Source organism: Callithrix jacchus, chromosome 5 (genome assembly GCF_049354715.1).
Source record: "Callithrix jacchus isolate 240 chromosome 5, calJac240_pri, whole genome shotgun sequence".
NCBI lineage: Eukaryota > Metazoa > Chordata > Mammalia > Primates > Cebidae > Callithrix > Callithrix jacchus.
This window is the reverse complement of record NC_133506.1, coordinates 71,328,641-71,349,204: the sequence shown is the minus strand read 5'-3', so window position 1 is coordinate 71,349,204 and position 20,564 is coordinate 71,328,641. Positions and strand designations below refer to the sequence as shown.

The 20,564-nt window shown below is 41.8% G+C and overlaps 1 protein-coding gene across 18 annotated transcripts in view; it reads left to right on the top strand.

The window, feature by feature from the left end:
• The first annotated feature begins 1,874 nt into the window (after positions 1-1,874).
• GPATCH8 (G-patch domain containing 8) overlaps positions 1,875-20,564 on the top strand; it is a 110,540-nt gene continuing 91,850 nt past the window's right edge. For 10 of the 18 annotated variants that reach the window (XM_078372662.1, XM_078372670.1, XM_035302994.3 and 7 more), the window contains exon 1: positions 2,078-2,151. Coding sequence is in view for 2 of the 18 variants with exons in the window: in XM_003732922.6 (XP_003732970.4) it covers positions 2,107-2,151 (45 nt within the window). In the remaining 16 variants the exon portion in view is untranslated. Of the gene's footprint in view, positions 2,152-20,564 lie in introns of all 18 variants that reach the window. The other 8 variants (XM_078372668.1, XM_003732922.6, XM_035302989.3 and 5 more) reach the window with 1 other exon arrangement.

Below are 20,564 nucleotides of genomic sequence, written 5' to 3'. Positions count from 1 at the left end.
CTGCAGGAGAGAGGAAGGTTCCAGAGTGCAGGTGGAAGGCCAGTATGAAAGAGCTAAGAAGTCTGGGGCAGCATGTGGAAGGGTGGGTAGGAGGAGGTCAGGGCCGACTGCTCGGCCCAGGGCTCAAAGAGAGGGGCCAGGCAGAGCTGCAAGAGCAAGGAAAGATGAAGGGGTCACAGGCAGGGCCCCCCTGAGGTCAAGGGCAGGTAGGATGGACGTGGAGACTTGACTAGACAGGGCTCCAGGAATAAAGGGTTGAGAAGAGACCCCAAAATGAAACCTAACACTTTTTGTTTTTTTTATTAAGACTGAGTCTCACTCTGTTGCCCAGGATGGAGTGCAGTGGTGAGATCTTGGCTCACTGCAACTTCTGCCTCCCGCGTTCAAGCTATTCTTCTGCCTCAGCCTCCCGAGTAGCTGGGACTACAGGCGCACACCACCATGCCCAGCTAATTTTTGTATTTTTAGTAGAGACGGGGTTTCACCTTGTTGACCAGGATGGTCTCGATCTCTTGACCTCGTGATCCACCCACCTCGGCCTCCCAAAGTGCTGGGATTACAGGCTTGAGCCACCGCGTCCGGCCTGATGCGCTTCTTATTCCTTTACTGTCATTTCAGTGGGCTTTTCAGAGGAAGGTCAATGTGGTGTGTACCCCCATGATTCAATCTGCCACATTACCCCTAAAGTCTCTTTACGTTTGAATTCTGTGTGCCCTGCCTCCCCTTAGATGGAAGCATAGGCTGAAGCATGGGTGCCGCAAAGGGTAACAAATAGAAAACACACACCCTTCCTGCAAAAAATTACATTCCATTTGACTTTTTCAGGGCAGGGTAACAGCTATTTTTCCATCGTGTGAGTTCTGTCAACTACTCTTCAAAAGTAAGGAAGTCCTGCCACCCTTCTATGTGTTTTCTGTATCTTGGCTAGGAGTGCTGGAGCGCTGGGGCAGGTCCTCAGAAGGGATGGAAAAATCCGATTCCCGACTCTCACAGTCAGCAGTAGGCAGGAGCAGCAGAGATTACGGAATCCAATTTCCTTATTGTATAAAAAGGAAACTGAAGCCCAGAGAGCTTTAGTCGATTTGGATCAACTTTGCTCCCTTGAGAAATAATTCTCTCAAAAGGTGGCTCAATATCAAGCTCCTTGCAGTCTTTGGGTCTTTGGGTCTAACATTCCCTAGGCCTCGATGCTGTGCCTCAGGTCAAAGGCGCTTTCAGAGCCTGTCCCTCTCAACACCGCGGCCAGCTTTATCTTTTTGTGGCACTTGTTGATATTTAAAAATATTTATGGGAGGCCGAGGCGGGTGGATCACGAGGTCAAGAGATCGAGACCATCCTGGTCAACATGGTGAAACCCCGTCTCTACTAAAAATACAAAAGATTAGCTGGGCATGGTGGCGCGTGCTTGTAATCCCAGCTACTCAGAAGGCTGAGGCAGGAGAATTGCCTGAAGCCAGGAGGCGGAGGTTGCGGTGAACCGAGATCGCGCCATTGCACTCCAGCCTGGGTAACAAGAACGAAACTGTCTCAAAAAAAAAAATTTTTTTTTAATTATTTTACGAGTTATGTGACTTCCACCGGAATGAAAGCCCCCCTAGAGGAGATCCTTCCTGTCTCGTTCACCGTTAATCCTCAGGGTGAACCGAGATTCGAAGTTAAGTAGTCTGGATCTAAAGTCGCGATTTCAGCCCAACATTATGCTGCTATTTAGTGAAGACGATGGACTTCGGAGCACACGGGAAGCAAAACTGACGAAAGATACCCGGAAGTGAGCGACAGCAAACCATCCAGAGTCATCCCCACGGTGGCCCCTCTGACCTTTCCCTCCGGAAGCACTCACGGCTCTCGGGAGCGAATGCGCACGCGCGGCCTCTGGGGTCGCTCCGGGTCGCGCGCGGAGCAGGGGCTGGAGGGAAGGGTCCGCCTCCAGGGCTGGCCAGCGCCTGCGCTACGGGGCTCCCGTCAGGACGCGCATTCTCGTACCCTCCCTCAGCTGCGCGCGCCCGGTGGGCGTGGGAGGAGGCGGGGAACCGGGGCGGGGTGGGTGTCGCAGGACAGAAGGAGCAAACCGGAGAGCGTCGTCCTGAGAGGAGTGAAGGCGGCAAAATGGCGGACCGCTTCTCCCGCTTCAACGAGGACCGAGACTTTCAGGTAAACACGGGCGTCGCCAAGGATGCGGGGAATGCGCTGATCGAGTCCAGATCTCCTTCATCTCCGGCTCCCAGCCCTCTTTCCTTCCAGGCTTTGCTCCACCTTGCGAACCGGCTCGCTCTTCTCTCGTCTCTGCGTTCTCCAGGGGCCTCCCGGCGTGAGGGAGGCCCCATCTCCTCTCAGCCTCATTCTCTTACCTCTGAAACTCAGGCCGCGGGGCTTGGGGCTTCCACCTCCTGGCGTCGGATTTCCAAGACTGGGCCTGGGCGTTGTGTGGGGGTCTGTGCCCTCGGGGTTTGCCCGGCCTGTGCCAGCGAAGGGCTGGCTCCCAGGGGACAAAAGGGGTGCTTGGGTTGGGCTGGGAGGCTTTCGGGGCCAGTGTTGCTGAGGCCAGGGCTTCCGAATCCCGGGATTTTGCTCTCACGGACCCTTTTGGGGTCCTTCTCTCTTCTTCCTTCACTGGGAGGAAGAACAACAAGAATCTCAGTGTTTCACTGACTGCCTCGTTATCAGACGCCTTATTGGTTAGTGAAACATTGCGATTTCCCTGGGCGTAAGTGTTGCTGCTGTTATTAGACTGTTAATTGGGCTTGGAAAACAGTAGTTACTGGACTATGGTCCGATGTAAGCTTAACCTCAAATCCTATCTCGAAAGATTTGTAAGAAGCGTAATGGTAATGGGCCTTCCGTAATGATAATGGTCACTAGTGCCAACAGCTTGCTTTTTCTTTCTCCAGTTGCGAATGTTAGTATGGAAAAATGCCCTTATGATGGCAACCTCTATTGAGTAAAAAATAAAGGCCAAATTCGTATAGCTCGTTTTTTCTTCGCTTAAAATACTTTGCTGTTGAAATTGTTACCGCGGAAATCTCGAAGACTAAAAGGGATTTCGTAGAGATTGGCTATTTGTAGGTAAAATACATCCGTAGTCTCAGAGAAACCACTGCATTACTACCGCATATCCTGGCAACTGCAATTTGGGTCAAGGGATGAATCTCAGAACTCAAGTTTTTATCCCACTGCAGATCCTACTCAAAGCAATACGAAAGCACTCCAGCTGTGTTTTATAAGGCAGTTTAAAGGGTTTGGATTCCCTGAGATGATAGGATTGGTAAATAAATAGGTAAAGCAGTTTAACAATTTTACCCAGCACTGTTAGCGGTCTATCTAGTACATAGAAGGCTTATGAGAAGTTTTGCAGCAGTAAGCGATCTGGGGGCTGTTGAAAAGCCTTGTGATCATGCGCTTGCTGTATAGCTGCAGCACAATACGGAAGAATCTCAAGGTGTTCTAAGGATGTAAGGCAGATTCACCGAAGTTTGGAAGCAGTTCATGTTAGCCTTTTGATCCCTGGGAAATATACGTATATTTTAGCAAGCACCGTAAAATATGATCAGGTTACAAGGTGTATGAGCTTTATTGATTTTTAAATTACTAATAGAGACATATTGATAACCAAAGCCTGAAAATGCTTTTCAGAGGAGAGAATCTCAAGGTGACCTAATAAAATTGAAAATGGATACTATGGACAATTCAGTTTTGAGGAAAGATGACTGTGAACCACAGAATTCCAGCAGGCTTAACAAACAGGATTTTCAGGGCCTTTAAGGAAAATTTTGAAAATTTGTGGATAGCAGAGTGTGAATGCTGTTTCCTGAAAAAAATCGAGGGACTTAGCCTCTACTTTTTCAATAGTCGGTTTCTAAGTAAGATGACCCTCTCTTCTGATGCTTCAGTTGGGTATTGCAAAATCCGATTTTGGTTTCATGGTAGTCGTTTGAAGATGATACGTATACTTCAACTTTATTTTCTGCTTTATGTTGAAAGAACCAACCTCTGTTAAATTGAGTCAGCCAGGAAAATGTTGGTTTTTAAAATTCAGATGTCCTAGAATTTTGGGTAAATAGGGGATTAAGAATGGAAACCTTTTTAGACAGTTGTAAGATGTTAAAACTTTTATAAATTGTGTTAAGGTTTCTGAAATGCATTTATTTAAAAATAAAGTGGTATTTTTCTGGATGTTTTAATAAAGGGAAAAATACAGATTGATTTTCATTAATGATGTCTTTTGATTCAAAGTTATTGGTAAGAGAATGTAATGTAATTGGATGCTCCTGTGAATAATATATCTGAAACAAAATTAAACATGGCCTCCTTTAAAGGGTTTAAGTGATAAATGAGGTGAAGCCACTAACTATACTTGAAAACAAATCCGTAGTAGGTTTCCAAACCTAGTGGCTAGATCTTGTTGCTTTCAACAGATCTTGTAGCACTAGACATTTCTCTGTTCATCTTTTCTGGTAAGTTCGAGATGACTGTCATTTTCTTTGCCTTTAATTTGGCAGGGTGATTTAAAGTTGTAGAACTTCACTCTTTACCAGTTCATCAAGTGCAAATTTTGGAGAGTTTGATGTCTCTTGAAATTAATATGGAGTCAGGGAGTTTCAAAGGTATTTTGTATAATGTGAAAAGTTATGTTTAACAGTGGATGCCACCTGAAGCACTTATAAATATAGAGATTAATCATTATCAGGCACCTAACTTTTTTTAAATTGGTAACTTTATTATAATAACAAACAGATCCTATTCCACAAGCTTTATGTGTCTTATCTCATTGTCTTCACTGTAACCCTAGAAGGTAGGTACTGTTGTTACTGGTGTTTTCAGCTGAGACACAGAATTAAGTAACTTAGCCAAGTACATACATCTGTTAAATGGCAGAGCCTAGATTCATAACTGGCTTTTGGACTCTTGAACTTGAGCTCATGACCATTCTGTTTGCTGCTGGCAATTATATATTTTATATAGCTGTAATTGAGTCATCAAATGTGGAAGATAAACTTATAGGTGGCAAAGAACAAGGGAGCTTTTAGAAAGGTGGTACAATTCCAGTTTTTAATCTGTTCAGCTTTGTCCAAATCTGTTTCTTTCTGGTCTCTCAAGGGCTTCTAGGGAGGCTTTCAACAGTGATAAATTACATTGTGTCATAGAGGATAGATTGTTAACTGTTTTAGTTTAGACATTCTTTTGTCTAGCCTTTTAAGTCTTTTTTTTTAATCTTTGGAAATCTTTGTAATCTAAGCTGATGCATTTATTTAAAAAATATTTTAAGAGTTTTAACTACTTTAAGAATCTGACTTCAATTTCTGAATGGGATATTACTTCTGCCGGTATTTACCAGATTAAGATATATTCGTTCATGATTGAAGTGTTAGACAAACTAATGGAAAATATGTAGCTTAAGATAATCAGCATTTGGATTGCAGGTTCATTAAAGAAAGTTTTGTTTGTTCAGTGATGTACAGCCAGCTATATGATGCCGTTAAGATACAATGCTTAGCATTTTATGGTTGCACAGTTATTATTGGTGATGCAGCTGAATGCTAGTGAGGAAATGTTCTTTAGTATATGTACCTGCAGAGGACTGATGATTTGTGTTCCGAATATCTCTGCATTTTATTTCTAATGAAAAGGAACTATAGTAATAGATCAGTGAGTGATAAGTTGATAAGAGAAACAAGACATGCTATCTTAAAAGGTCATAATAAAAATACAGAAATTGCCCAAGAACTTTCTATAATCTATGTAAGTAATCATAATGGTAAATACAATAAGCTAGTCATGTATTACATTTATGCAGTGTGTTTGTAGGATTCCTCTTTGTGTTTCCTGTATGAACCAGGATGTGACCCTCAGGAAATTCTTAGTGGAGACTATTAAGTGAAGAGGTTGGTTGTTTTAAGTTTTAAGATATTTAGGTCACAGAAGCATGTTAGTATATTTCTTTTTTCTTTCTTTTTCTTTTCTTTTTTTTTTTTTTTTAAGAGACAGAGTCTTGCTCTGTTGCCAGGGTGGAGTGCAGTGGCATGATCTTGGCTCACTGCAGCCTCCACCTCCCAGGTTCAAGCTATTCTCCTGCCTTAGCATCCCAAGTAGCTGGGACTACAGGCAAGCGCCACCACACCCAGATAATTTTTGTAGAGATGGGGTTTCACCATGTTGGCCAGGATGGTCTCCATCTCTTGACCTCATGATCCACCTGCCTCGGCCTCCCAAAGTGCTGGGATTACAGGTGTGAGTCACCGCACCCGGCCATATTAGTCTATTTTCTGTATGTAATCAAGTTGGCATTGTAATGCAGGTATGCCAGATATGACATATGGGTAAGTGTTCTAAACGTCTTTTCCTGTGTCTCTTTTCCATAATTTGGAAGAAATGCCACAAGCTATGAAAATTCATATCAGTTTGGCTTGGGATACTGAAACTAATGCAAAATCATTACTCTTCCCAGTCTCATAGTATGACAGGTGAAAAGGATTAGAACCAGGGTTGTACTAGTTTCAAAATACTGATGCTGAATTGACATGATTATTAGCAAATGCAAAGTGATATTGATATTAGTTAATATATTCTCAGGAGATCAAGAGTTACCAAAGTAAAGTCAGCATAAGAGAAGTTTCCCTGGAGGTGATTTGAAGGGTAAAGTACATGTAATCACTTTTTAAGTGTGTGACATATCACAGAGTAACATCACAGAGAAAGACGTAAGTTGCAAATAGGAAAGATTGGAGTTGGGAAGAATTGTGATCATTGGGCTTTATGTGATGATGTGTTTCATTATTTGTTTTCAAAGTAGGCATGGGAGGCAGGAAGAAACAGATCTGGACAAGTATACTATTAAGCTGAGTATTATTTCAGAGAGCTCTTACACTACAGTCAAAATGATAGAAAGGGCAGGTATCTCTATTGTATCCTTTTCTTTTATACATGTAACACAGTCTCATTAGAGTACTGCAAAGGGATTCTTTCATCACATTTTCTCATGTCTTTATGATAAATTATATAACCAAAGATAAAATTTGTGACTTAAAAATATTTTAAGACACATATATAATAAGCTATCCTGATTGTGCTACTTCATAATTGAGATACATTTCCATGTGATTTCTGTCTATCTGAGCACATAATAAAAAAAAATTTTTTTTTTTTTTTTTGAGATGGAGTTTCGCTGTGGTTACCCAGACTGGGGTGCAGTGGCACAATCTCGGCTCACTGCAACCTCCGCCTCCTGGGTTCAAGCAATTCTCCTGCCTCAGCTTCCCAGGTAGCTAGGACTACAGGTGCGCACCACCATGCCCAGCTAATTTTTGTATTTTTAGTAGAGACGGGGTTTCATCTTGTGACCAGGATGGTCTCCATCTGTTGACCTCATGATCCACCCGCCTTGGCCTCCCAAAGTGCTGGGATTATAGGCATGAGCCACTGCGCCCCGCCTGATAAAAATTTTTAAAAAGACAGTCTGTTTTCTTTTCTTTTTTGGTGGGGGGGGAAACAGTGTCTGGCTCTGTTGCCCAGACTGGAGTACAGTTGTGGGATCTTGGATCACTGCAGTCTCCACCTCCTGGGCTCAAGCAATCCTCTCACTTCAGCCTCCCGAGTAGCTGGGACTATAGGAACGTATCACCACACCTAGCTAATTTTTGTGCTTTTTTTTAGAGACAGGGTTTCAACTTGTTGCCCAGGCCAATCTTGAATTCCTGGGCTCAAGCAATCCTCCTACCTCAGCCTCCCAAAGTGCTAGGATTACAGGCATGTACCACTATACCCAGCTGACAGACTGTTTTGTTGATGTGGTCAAGATTTGTTTTAATTTAATTTTTTAAAATTAAAAAAAAAATAAGTTGTTTTGAGACAAGGTCTCACTTTGTCACTCAGGCTGGAGTGCAGTGACAAGATCATGGCTCCTTGCAGCCCCGACCTCCCAGCTTCAAGTGATCCTCTCACCTCAGCCTCCTGAGTAGCGGGAGGCATGTTACTACTCCCTGCTATTTTATTTATTTATTTATTTTTTGAGACAAAGTTTTGCTCTGTCACCAGGTTGGAGAACAGTGACACAACTCAGCTTACTGCAACCTCTACCTCCCGGATTCAAGCAATTCTGCCTCAGCTTCCTGAATAGCTGGGACTACAGGCGTGTACTACCACGCCCAGCTAATTTTTGTATTTTTAGTAGAGACAAGGTTTCACCATATTGTCCAGGCTGGTCTTGAACTCCTGACCTCGTGATCTGCCTGCCTCGGCCTCCCAAAGTGCTGGGATTACAAGCATGAGCCACTGTGCTGAGCCTTTTTTTTTTTTTTTTTTTGCATTTTTATAGAGATGAGGTTTTGTCATATTGCCCAGGCTGGTCTTGAATTCCAGAGCTCAAGCTGTCCTCCCATCTTGGCCTCCCAGAGTACTCAGATACAGGCATGTGCCACTGCATCTGGCCAAGATTACCATTTTCTGAAAAGCAGTGGCAGAAGTTCATGAGATTTTGAATATGAATCTGAAACCCATGTAAAGGTTTCGTTTTTGTTCTTGTGATTTAGTTTCTGGTATTTTATTAAAGAAAATGGTTTCTAGCTTGACGTAGATTTCAGTTCATGAGTTCTATTAAAATTCCTTCACTGAAACCACTTGGTACTTTTGCTTGTGTGTCTGGCATTAATTTTCTTTTCATATTAGCATTGCCGTTTACATTAAGTGAAAGCAGATTCATGGTAATTACCAAAGGAATTACAAATGACCACCACAAATACTGAAAGAAGTCATTGATTTGATATTGCAGTGAATACCAGAAGACGTTGTAATGATTTTCCACTTATAAAAAGTGAATTGTCCATTTAACTGTGGAAGTCTAAGCAAATGTACTTAATTTATATTGTGTTAGTCAATGCAAAAAGTTAAATATGCCCAGGCTGAAAGAAGGCATAATACTGTATGGTCATTCCTGTGCCAAATGATTTCTTTGGAATTTAAACAAATGTGTTTAGTATTTTATTCCTAATTTAGGAAGAAAAAGCAGCTAATGATTTCTGACATTGTACATAGATTAGTAGCACATAACTCTGCTATTTAGTAATCACTATAGATAGTAAGGAATTAAAGTTGTTAGTGAGGAAAACAGGCGTATCCTGCCATTTGCTTTAATTCTTTTTATGATAGCTTTGAGGTATGATCAATCCTGTGTGTGTGTCACTCAAGCAACCAGAAAGTGTCTTTGTAATATGCATTGGTTTTCATCTCATGAAGTTCCAATTATTTATCATCCTTGCCACTCTTTAGCAATTACATTGATTTCAAAAAGGAATTCTGATTCATCTTAGTGTTTCGTAGAATTGAAACACAACCTGTAATCCGAGCACTTTGGGAGGCCAAGGTGGGTGGATCACGAGGTCAAGAGATAGAGACCATCCTGGTCAACATGGTGAAACCCCGTCTCTACTAAAAATATAAAAAAAAAATTAGCTAGACACGGTGGCGCGTGCCTGTAATCCCAGCTACTCAAGAGGCTGAGGCAGGAGAATTGCCTGAACCCAGGAGGCGGAGGTTGTGGTGAGCCGAGATTGCGCCATTGCACTCCAGCCTGGGTAACAACAGCGAAACTCCGTCTCAAAAAAGAGAATTGAAACACAAAATAGTTTTACAGGTTTAAAGTTATGATAAGAAAAAGTCATAGAGTTTTCTGACATTTTAATATTGACATTGTTGGAAAAGTCAGTACCTGTCATATAGCTCACATAACATTCTTGCAGAGTTAATGAGAAAAGAGGAGCTTAATTTTCATCCTTTTTTCGTAGGCAGTGCTGATCAAATCAAGAAATTATTTTGATACTATAAGTCTTGACTATAGAAGAAGTTGAAGGTAGGCTGGACGCAGTGGCTCACACTTGTAATCCCAGCACTTTGGGAGGCCGAGGCAGGTGGATCACCTGAGGTCAGGAGTTTGAGACCAGTCTGGCCAACATGGCAAAACCCCATCTCTACTAAAAATATAAAAATTAGCTGGGTGTGGTGGTGCACTCCTATAGTCCCAGCCACTTGGGTGGTGGAGTTTGCAGTGAGCCGAGATGATGCCATTGCCCTCTAGCCTGGGCAACAGAGTGAGACTCCATCTCAAAACAAAACAAAAAAGCAGTTAACTCTAATGCTTGTGGATTGTATGCTGTAGTGTCAGTAATTTCCCTTATTGCTGTGAATAGAGCTATGAGTAAAATTATGAGGTGTCTTTCTTTTGTTTGTTTTTTTGTTTTTTGAGACAGAGTCTTGCTCCGTCGCCAGGCGCCAGGCTGGAGTGCAGTGGCGTGATCTCAGTTTATTGCAACCTCCGCCTCCCAGTTGCAAGCAATTCTCCTGCCTCAGCCTCCCTAGTAGCTGGTACTACACGCGTGCACCACCATGCCCAGCTAATTTTTTTGTATTTTTTAGTAGAGACGGGGTTTCACCATGTTGGCCAGGATGGTCTTGATCTATTGACCTTGTGATCTGCCCGCCTTGGCCTCCCAAAGTGCTGGGATTACTGGCGTGAGCCACCATGCCTGGCTGAGGTGTCTTTAAAGAAAGGGCAAACGTGGTTGAAAGTTTAATTGGCTTAATATTGTGCTAGGTTCTCTGTGCAAGCAATAACAAGGGGTATATTTACCTTGAGAATAGTTTCTAGAATATAGACTCGTTTCTGAAAAGTCAGTTAAATAAAAGTGTTTGAATAGTGGTTGTACTAAGTAGTATGTATTATAGTATCAGTATTTCTTTATGGGTAGTTAGTTAACAAGTGTTTTTGGTTTCAAGGAGTTTTTGCTTTAGTTGGAGAGATAATAAAAGTAATAAAGTTTAATTTGTTATTCATAAGACCAGCATGATTATCAGAAGAACTGTATAGCTAATAAATGCAAAACTCTAGAAAAGAACCATTAAAGTGGGATGATTGGGCATGCTTTGATTTTTTAATTTATTATTTATTTATTTATTTTTCAGACAGAATCTTTCTCTGTCGCCCAGGCTGGAATGCAGTGGTATGATGTCAGCTCACTGCAACCTCCACCTCCTGGGTTCAAATGATTCTTATGCCTGAGCCTTCTGAGTAGCTGGAATTACAAGTACCCACCACCATGCCCTGCTAATTTTTGTATTTTTAGTAGAGATGGGGTTTCACCATGTTGGTCAGGCTGGTCTCGAACTCCTACCTCAAGTGATCTGCCTGCCTTGGCTTCCCAAAGTGCTGGGATTACAGGCATGAGCCACCGCGCCACCTGGGCATGCTTTTATGAAGAAGTTAGCATTTAAGCTGGATCTTGAAGGGTGTGATTGCATGTGAATAGGGGCAAAGGAGTAGAGGATGTATACAAGGAGTGATTACAATAATGAACCATGTGATTTTAAGCTTGGTAAAGACATGAATGTTTTACATGGTGGAGCAGCAGTGAGGGTAGTGAGAGGGTGAAAAATTGGTAGGCTGAATGGGTTGTAGATTCTTATGGGGTTTAAGAATTGTAAGAGTGGGAGTACTAGAGGAAATGAGCTAGAAGGATAAAAGGTGGTTGTAAAACACAGTGTTTGAAATAGCAGTTATATTAATAGAAGGTTGAGATTATTGTTAATGACCATGAGAGTACATGGTTAAGGCAGAATGGAGAGCAGGATCATTATAGGAAAGGAAATTAAGGAACTGAGGCACCAGGATGTTACGAGATAAACTGACCTGGTTATGAGAATGGTAATATGGTATAGTTGTATACTGTCATGGTTTAATAAATGCCTTTTATATGATGTTCTTTCTGGCTCTTCTAATAATTTAGTGAAGCAAATAGAAGAGGTACTAACCCTATTTTGTAGATGAGGAAACCGAGGCCCAGATAAATTATTTTGCCTACTGCAGAACTGAAGTTTGAACTTTGATCTTTTCATGTCTTTTGTTCTTTCTTTTTAAATAAAAGAGATGGAATTTTGTTACATTGCCCAAGCTGAACTTGAACTCCTGGGTGTATACCATCCTCCCACCTCTGCCTTCATAGTAGTTGATACTGCAGGTGCACGCCATTGCGCCTGGCTGATTCCTTGTATAGTATTGTGTTTACTGTGGTATATAGATTGGCTTCTCTTTAAGGTATATGTACTGTGGTATATAGATTGTGGTGTATAGATTGTTCGTATTATCTCCAGTGTGCAAAACATTTTTCTTTAATACACGGCAGTGTTTTGTACCAGTTAATAAAACTGGTAGGAAATAGTTCATGTGCTTATTAAATATTATAATTTTGTTTCAGAAACATCTTAGTATTAAAAACAAATAGTTGTTAGGCATAGTGGTTCATGCTTGTAATCCCAGCACTTTAGGAGGCCGAGGTGGGTGGATAACCTGAGGTCAGGAGTTCATGACCAGCCTGGCCAACATGGCAAAACCCTGTCTTTACTAAAAATACAAAAATTAGCTAAGCATAGTGGCACATGCCTGTAGTCCCACCTACTGGGGAGGGGAGGCTGCTGAGTCAAGAGAATTTCTTGAACCCAGGAGACAGAAGTTGTTGTGAGCCATGATTGCACCACTTAATCCAGCCTGGGTAACAGAGTGAGACTCTGTCTAAAAAAACAAAATGAAAAACCAATGGCTTACCACCATTGGTTTAATTGGTTCTAAACCAGTAGTTTAATTGGTCATTTATGACTTCTTGCTCGTTTTCACTGTCTGTGGGTGTAGCAGGTAATTCCATTCCATTTTCCAAACATTAATGAATACCTGTTTGTTATGTTGGCATCATAAAAGGATATGAAAATAAGACAAAAGTCCATTTTGTTCATTTGTTCCAGTAAAAGAATAGATTGGCTATTTCTACTGGACACTTTTAAGTTAGGGTGCTACAAGCTCCTTCTTGAACATTACACCTTTAAAAGTTGACTACTATGATATATGGTGAGGATAGTATCAGCTAGTGTTTGTTGCCAGCTGTATTAACACCAGGACTGGTGCCAAGACATTTTAGAGATACTTATCTAATCCAGGTAACTCTCTAAACAAGGTGGTGGTTATCTCCCTTTTTTTTCCTTAAAGTTTTTTTGTTTTTTGGTAGAGATGGGGTTCTGCGAACCTTGGCCTCCTAAAGTACTGGAATTACAGGTGTGAGCCACCACACCCAGCTTCTCCCATTTTAAAGATAAAAAACCTGAGTTTAGAGAAATTGAGGCCACACACTTAGTAAACTCAGATTTGAATCTTGGATCTCTCCCAAGATGTGACTTTCCCTGTGGTTCCTGATGTCTCAAGATCCATCCTTACGAACTTGGCTTGTAAAACTCTTAACCATCTGGTACCCTTGTAACAGCTCCATCTCTTTTTATTTTTCCACATTGTCTTGCTGTACGCGGTTTCTGTAGTTACCTGGAAATCTTAGGCTCCTTCATTATTCTTACATTTGCATGGTTTTACCTGTCTAGAATGCTCTCCTCTCTAACAAATCCCTTCTCATCCCAGACTCAATTTGATGTCACCTCTGACATCTTCCCTAGGCATAGCTAATTGCTTTATTTCCTGTGCTCCCACAGTACTTTGGTCATATTTCAGTAATAGCACTTTACCAGGCATAGTGCAGCTAACAGAGCTCACAGCACTTACTGTGTTACTCTGCCTACACTATGTTATGCACTGTTTTCTCATAATCTCCCAGTAACCTCAGAAAGTAAGTTTTATTATTATTCCAATTTTGCAAATCAAGAAAGTTATCCAAGGTCACACAGCTAGCAGATAAAAAAGCTAGGTTTCAGGTCATTTTGAACCAGTCTTAACCTTTAACCACTGTGCTGTTCTTCCTCTCCTATTGTAAACTACTTATAATTTGTCTTATCTAACTGGACTTAGAATTCCTTGAATGCAAAGTCTTTCTTGTTTTATTCATTTTTCTAGTATTGAGTCAGTGTCTGACACGTAGAAGTTGCTTGGATGTTTGAATTAATAGTTGAATAAAAGCGAGTACATAGGAAGCAGAGGCTTGAGAGAGTCTGAGGAGAATGTTCGGACTTGGGAGCTCAACTCTCTGCTATGCTGTGGAATATCTAGGTTGAATTATTAGTTTCTTTTTTTTTTTTTTGAGACGGAGTTTCGCTGTTGTTACCCAGACTGGAGTGCAGTGGCACGATCTCGGCTCACTGCAACCTCTGCCTCTTGTGTTCAAGCAATTCTCCTGCCTCAGCGTCCCGAGTAGCTGGGATTAGAGGCGCGCGCCACCATGCCCAGCTAATTTTTGTATTTTTTAGTAGAGACGGGGTTTCACCTTGTTGACCAGGATGGTCTCGATCTCTTGACCTCATGATCCACCCGCCTTGGCCTCCCAAAGTGCTGGGATTATGAGCCAGCCTGAATTATTAGTTTCTGTGATATCTTATAAAACCACTTGAGCCGGGCGCGGTGGCTCACGCCTATAATCCCAGCACTTTGGGAGGCCGAGGCGGGGGGATCACAAAGTCAAGAGATCGAGACCAATCCTGGTCAACGAGTGAAACCCCATCTCTAGTAAAAATACAAAAATTAGCTGGGCATGGTGGTGCGTGCCTGTAGTCCCAGCTACTCGGGAGGCTGAGGCAGGAGAATTGCTTGAACCCAGGGGGCGGAGGTTGCAGTGAGCCAAGATCGTGCCATTGCACTCCAGTCTGGGTAACAACAGCAAAACTCTGTCTCAAAAAAAAAAAACCACTTGAGGAATATTTCAAATATGGAAGTTGTGTTACGAATAGTTATAATCACACTTTGTGTAAAACTACAACAGTCACCTTTTAGTTGTGAGTTTTCTTTTGTGTGACACATTGCACATATACTTGTTTTTCTGTGGACTAGAGCAGAATTTTGTCAAAACATCTAAATAGACAAGAATCTAGCATAGCAGCCAGTGGTGAAATAAATAATATGTCATTACAATGGGTACCAAAGGAATTTTTTTTCTGAGACAGAGTTTCGCTCTTATTGCCCAGCTGGAGTGCAATGCGCAATCTCAGCTTACTGCAGCCTCTGCCTCCCGGGTTCAAGTGAGTCTCCTGCCTCAGCCTCCCAAATAGCTGAGATTAGAGGCGTGTGCCACCACGCCCAGCTAATTTTTAGTAGAAATGGGGTTTCACCATGTTAGCCAGGCTGGTCTCGAACTCCTGACCTCAGGTGATCCACCCCGCCTCAGCCTACCAAAGTGCTGAGATTATAGGCATGAGCCACCACACTCACCCAGCAATTTTTTTTGTTTTGTTTTGTTTTAGCAGTAGTGCAGCTAACAGAGCACAGAGCTCTTACTTGGAGGAGTTATTATCGCCTTACTTTTTTTTTTTTTTAAAAGATAGAGATGGGGTCTCATTGTATTGCCTTGGTTGGTGTCTGTTAACTCATGGCCTCAAGTGATCCTCCTGCCCTGGCCTCCTGAAGTGCTGTGAGCTACTGCTCCTGGCCTCCCTACTTTTTTGAATGCCTCCAGAATTGTTTTCTGTATTTTGCATGGATTTCTGAAAAACATAGATTTCTCCTATGGAGTTTATATATTATTTTAATTTAAAAAATTATTTTATTTTTTGGAAACAGAGTCAAAAAAAGAGAGCCCAAAAATGACAAAGTCTCATTCTTGCCCATGTTAGAGTGCAGTGATGTGATCATGGCTCACTGCAGCCTCTGCCTCCCCAGGGTTCACATGATCCTCCCACCTTACCCTCCTTCACACCTGGGACCACAGGCACACACCGTGTATTTGTAGACACAAAATTTTGTCCCGTTGCCCAGGCTGGTCTTCTGTGAAGTTTTAAAAAGTTAATACTTTTTTTTTTCTTCTTTTTAATAGAGACAGGGTCTTGCTATGTTGCCCAGGCTGAACTTGAACTTAAGTGATTCTTCCACCTCAATCTGTTGAGTAGTTGGGACTACAGGCGTGTGCCACTGCTCCTGGCTAAAAGTTAGTTTTTTGGCCAGGCACAGTGGCTTACGTCTGTAGTCTCAGCACTTTGGGAGGTCGAGGTGGGCAGATCACTTGAGGTTCAAGCATTCAAGACCAGCCTGGCCAACATGGTGAAACCCCGTCTGCTACTAAAAATACAAAAATTAGGCTAGTTTCGGTGGCTTATGCCTGTAATCCCAGCACTTTGGGAGGCCGAGAAGGGCGGATAATTTGAAGTCAGGAGTTCAAGACCGGCCTGGCCAACATGGTGAAACCCCGTCTCTACTAAAAATACAAAAATTAGCTGGGTGTGGTGGCACATGCCTGTAATCCCAGTTACTTGGGAGGCTGAGGCAGGAGAATCACTTGAACTCGGGAGGTAAAGTTTGCAGTGAGCAAAGATCACGCCTTTGTACTCCAGCCTCGGTGACAGATCAAGACTTTGTCTCAAAAAAAAATTTACAACAATTAGCCAGGCATGGTGGCTGGTGCCTATAATCCCAGCTACTTGGGAGGCTGAGGCATGAGAATTTTTTAAACCTGTTAAACCTGGGAAGCATAGGTTACAGTGAGCCAACATCACCACACTGCACTCCAGCCTGGGTGAGAAATTGAGATTCTGTCTCAAAAATTAATTAATTAATTAATTAAATTAAAAATAAAGTAAAAATTTTTTTTTTGGTATAGTGCCTTTCTGGGAAATCAGTTCTTTCTTGTCCTAATCAAATTATCCAGAAAAATTTGATATGTCAAACAGGTGTACATGTATTTTTAGATGAGTGTGTGATATTCCTATACCCTTGACCCAGTGTGATGTGTTTTCAAGTTCTTAGTTATTTGCTGAGATTGCTGGCTAGTTATCTTTCCTACCAATTAACATAGAATTAAATTTATGTAGTAAGTGAAATTTATTCCTCTGGGTTAGTGACCGACCTCAGCAGTGTTTTAAAATAATAATCTATTGCTTTTCGCCTCTTTAAGCCTCACAATGTGTACAATACTGTAGTGTAATAATCTGGATTTTACAGCAGGGGAAATGGGCCTAGAGAGAGGTTTGGTAGTTTGCCCAAGGTTATACAACTAGCAAATGGTAATGACTTGATTTCTGGTGTCGCTGACTTCAGAGAGCTTTGTTTTTTATAATAATATACTGGAAATTGTTGTAAATCAGACTATATGATTATGGAAGCAACAGTGAAGAATTAGGTTCATTAGGAATTGGTCACATTAGTGTTTCTGTCTACCTCATAAATTGAAATAAAAAAATTTTTTTGAGACAGTCTCACTCTGCTGCCCAGGCTAGAGTGCAGTGGCATGCTCTTGGCTCACTGCAGTCTCCACTTCCTGGGGTCAAGCAGTTCTCCTGCCTCAGCCTCCCTAGTGTCTGGGACTACAGGCACTCACCACCACACCTGGCCAATTTCTGTATTTGTAGTAGAGACGGGGTTTCACCACGTTGGCCAGGCTGGTCTCTAACTCCTGACCTCAGGTGATCCACCTACCTTGGCCTCCCAAAGTGCTGGGATTACAGGCGTTAGCTACTGCACCCAGCCTTGAATTGAAAGAAAATTTAAATATGCTAGTGAAATGACACTAATAATCTTCAGGATGTCCATTTCTTTTTGGATAGGCTTTTTCTACCAGGACATTTTTTTTTTTATTCCATTTTTAAAGGCACATACATACGTTTACTTATTGAGACAGGATTTCACTCTTTGCCCAGGATGGAGTACAGTGGTGTGATCACTGCTTACTATAGCCTTGACCTCCTGGACTCAGGTGATCCTCCCACTGCAGCCTCCTGAGCAGCTGGGACTACAGGTGTGTACCACCACACTCAGTTCATTTTTTTTTTTTTTTTTTGTATTTTTTGTAGAGATGGGGGCAGGTCTTCCTTTTTGACCCAAGCAGTTCTTGAACTCCAGACCTCTTGTGATCTTCCTGCCTTCCAAAGTGCTGGGATTACAAGTGTGAGCCAACATGCCCAGCCAGCTTCTGCCAACTTTGAGTAATGTTCATTTACAAATGTTTTTCAAATAAGTTGTATTAAATTTTAATAGTTATAGGAAGAGGAAAGAGCATAAGAACAACTCTTTAGAGTTTCACTATTGTGTTTTGCTTTTTGAGATTATAGCCTGTTGACTGTGATCTTTGACTTGTCCTAATAATTCCTCCTTCTCCAGCTCTAATTTCTCTCTACTAATTACTGTATAGTTTCATTACGTAAAGGGTATATCTGTGGGATTATGTGGATGCCAGAATCAGCACCAGTTAGCAAATAATAAGATTTCATTTATCTGGATACATTTAAGGCAATTCCTGTCTTTATTTATACTTAAATGATCACCATAACCAAATGTATAAGGGAGAAGTTTCCACATTTGCCGTGTGTTTCAAAGTAGAATCCTTACCCTGTAAGGAACTAGAGCTACTCTGTGTTTTAATAACATTCAGAGCAGATCAGCCAGGTTGTATTCATTTACCATTAGACCTACCACAAGTTGAAATTTTTTTTTGTGAGTGGAGGCTGTTGAAGGAAAGTCAGTTGGGTGTGTACATGTAATTTAAAATCTAATACTTTTGGCTAGGCGCGGTGGCTCACACCTGTAATCCCAGCACTTTGGGAGGCCAAGGCGGGCAGATCATGAGGTCAGGAATTCAAGACCAGCCTGACGAACATGGTGAAACCCCGTCTCTACTAAAAATACAAAAATTAGCTGGGCGTGGGTGGCCCGCACCTGTAATTCCAGCTACTCAGGAGGCTGAGGCAGGAGAATCGCTTGAATCCCAGAGGCAGAGGTTGCAGTGAGCTGAGATTGCGCCATTACACTCCAGACTGTGCAACAGTCTCAAAAAAAACCCACCAAAACTAATACTTTTTTTTTTTTCAAAGAAAAGCTAGATTGCTTCCAGTCCCACCCTTTTGAACTTGAATTTCTGATCAGCATAAATGAAAAGTTATTTTTCAACTTTGAAAGTATTTAGTATTGAGAAAGGAAGAGGTTATTTAGATAATGACATAAGTGTTCCAAGCAGTCATCTTTTTTTTAAATTTAATTTTCTTTTTTACCTTCCTTAGCTCATACCTACAAGCAGTCATTAAAACTAAATTTTAGGAATAATGTAATATAGGGTACTAGGATGACCACGAGTTTTGATTTATACCTTTTGTCTTGGAATAACTGCTGTTAGCACCTTTTGTTTTTTGTATTTTTCTGAGACAGGGTCTTGCTCTGTCACCCAGACTGGACTGAACTGGATCATAGCTTACTGCAGCCTCCAACTCCTGGACTCAAGAGATCCTCCTCCTTCAGCCTCTTGAGTAGCTGGGACTACAGGTGCACACTATCATTTAAAGAAAATTTTACTCAGTATTAACCATCTCATTAAGTATAAAATAACTTTTTTTAAAAAAAAGAAAAATTTTTTGTAAAGATGGAGTGTCACTGTGTTGCCTGGGCTGATCTTGAACTCTTGGGCTCAAGCAATCCTCCCACCTTGGCTTCCCAAAGTGCTGAGATTATAGGTGTGAGCCACTTCACCCAGCCTTAGCACCTTTTTTATTCTCAAAGTGCCCTGGTTTGTGTATGTTACATGATCATCTAGATCTAAAGAATTTCAGAGATCTAAGTGAGGTTTTGAAGGAAAGGTACAGCAGCAAAAAATACTTTTCAAGTTCTGTCGATGCCTTCAGATAATCAGATGCCATACTGACTATTTTTAGAAAGAATGAGCCTGATGGGTTTAAGTTCATCAGAATGACTCAGGTGGGTTGAGAGGCAAAAATAAAATACCACCATTATTGTTATCGTCATTACTACTGCTGCTACTACTACTGCTACTAGTACTACAGTTGTGTCCTGGGGGGTTGAAATCATATTTTTCCTCCTTCCTCTTTTTGTTTTGCTAGTATAACATTCAAAAGAGACAAAAGGCGGCTGGGCACCTGGTTCATGCCTGTAATCCTAGCACTTTGGGAGGCCAAGGCAGGCAAATCACCTAGGTCAGGAGTTCAAGATCAACCTGGCTAGCATGTTGAAAAATACAAAAATCAGCCGGGCATGATGGTGGGTGCCTATAATCCCAGCTACTTGGGAGGCTGAGGTGGGAGAATTGCATGAACCCAGGAGGGGCAGCTTGCAGTGAGCCATGATTGCACCATTGCACTCCAGCCTGGGTGACAGAGAAACTCTGTCTCCAAAAAACAAACAAAAAAAAAGGACAAAAGGATTCAGAGTGAAAAGAAAACCACTTAGTTAACCTTCTCAAAGACAACCCCACTATTTTCAATTGTGTGGCAGTTCTTTCCCATATAATATATTACCCATATAATAAGCATTCTGCGCTCTTAATAAGTATATTACCCATATACTATTTCCCATATAATATATTACCCATATAATAAGCATTCTGCGCTCTTAATAAGTATATTACCCATATACTAAGCATTCTGCACTTTTTTTTTTTTTGAGACGGAGTTTCGCTCTTGTTACCCAGGCTGGAGTGCAATGGCACAATCTCAGCTCACCACAACCTCCGCCTCCTGGGTTCAGGCAATTCTCCTGCCTCAGCCTCCTGAGTAGCTGGGATTACAGGCACGCGCCACCGTGCCCAGCTAATTTTTTGTATTTTTAGTAGAGACGGGGTTCCACCATGTTGACCAGGATGGTCTCGATCTCTTGACCTCGTGATCCACCC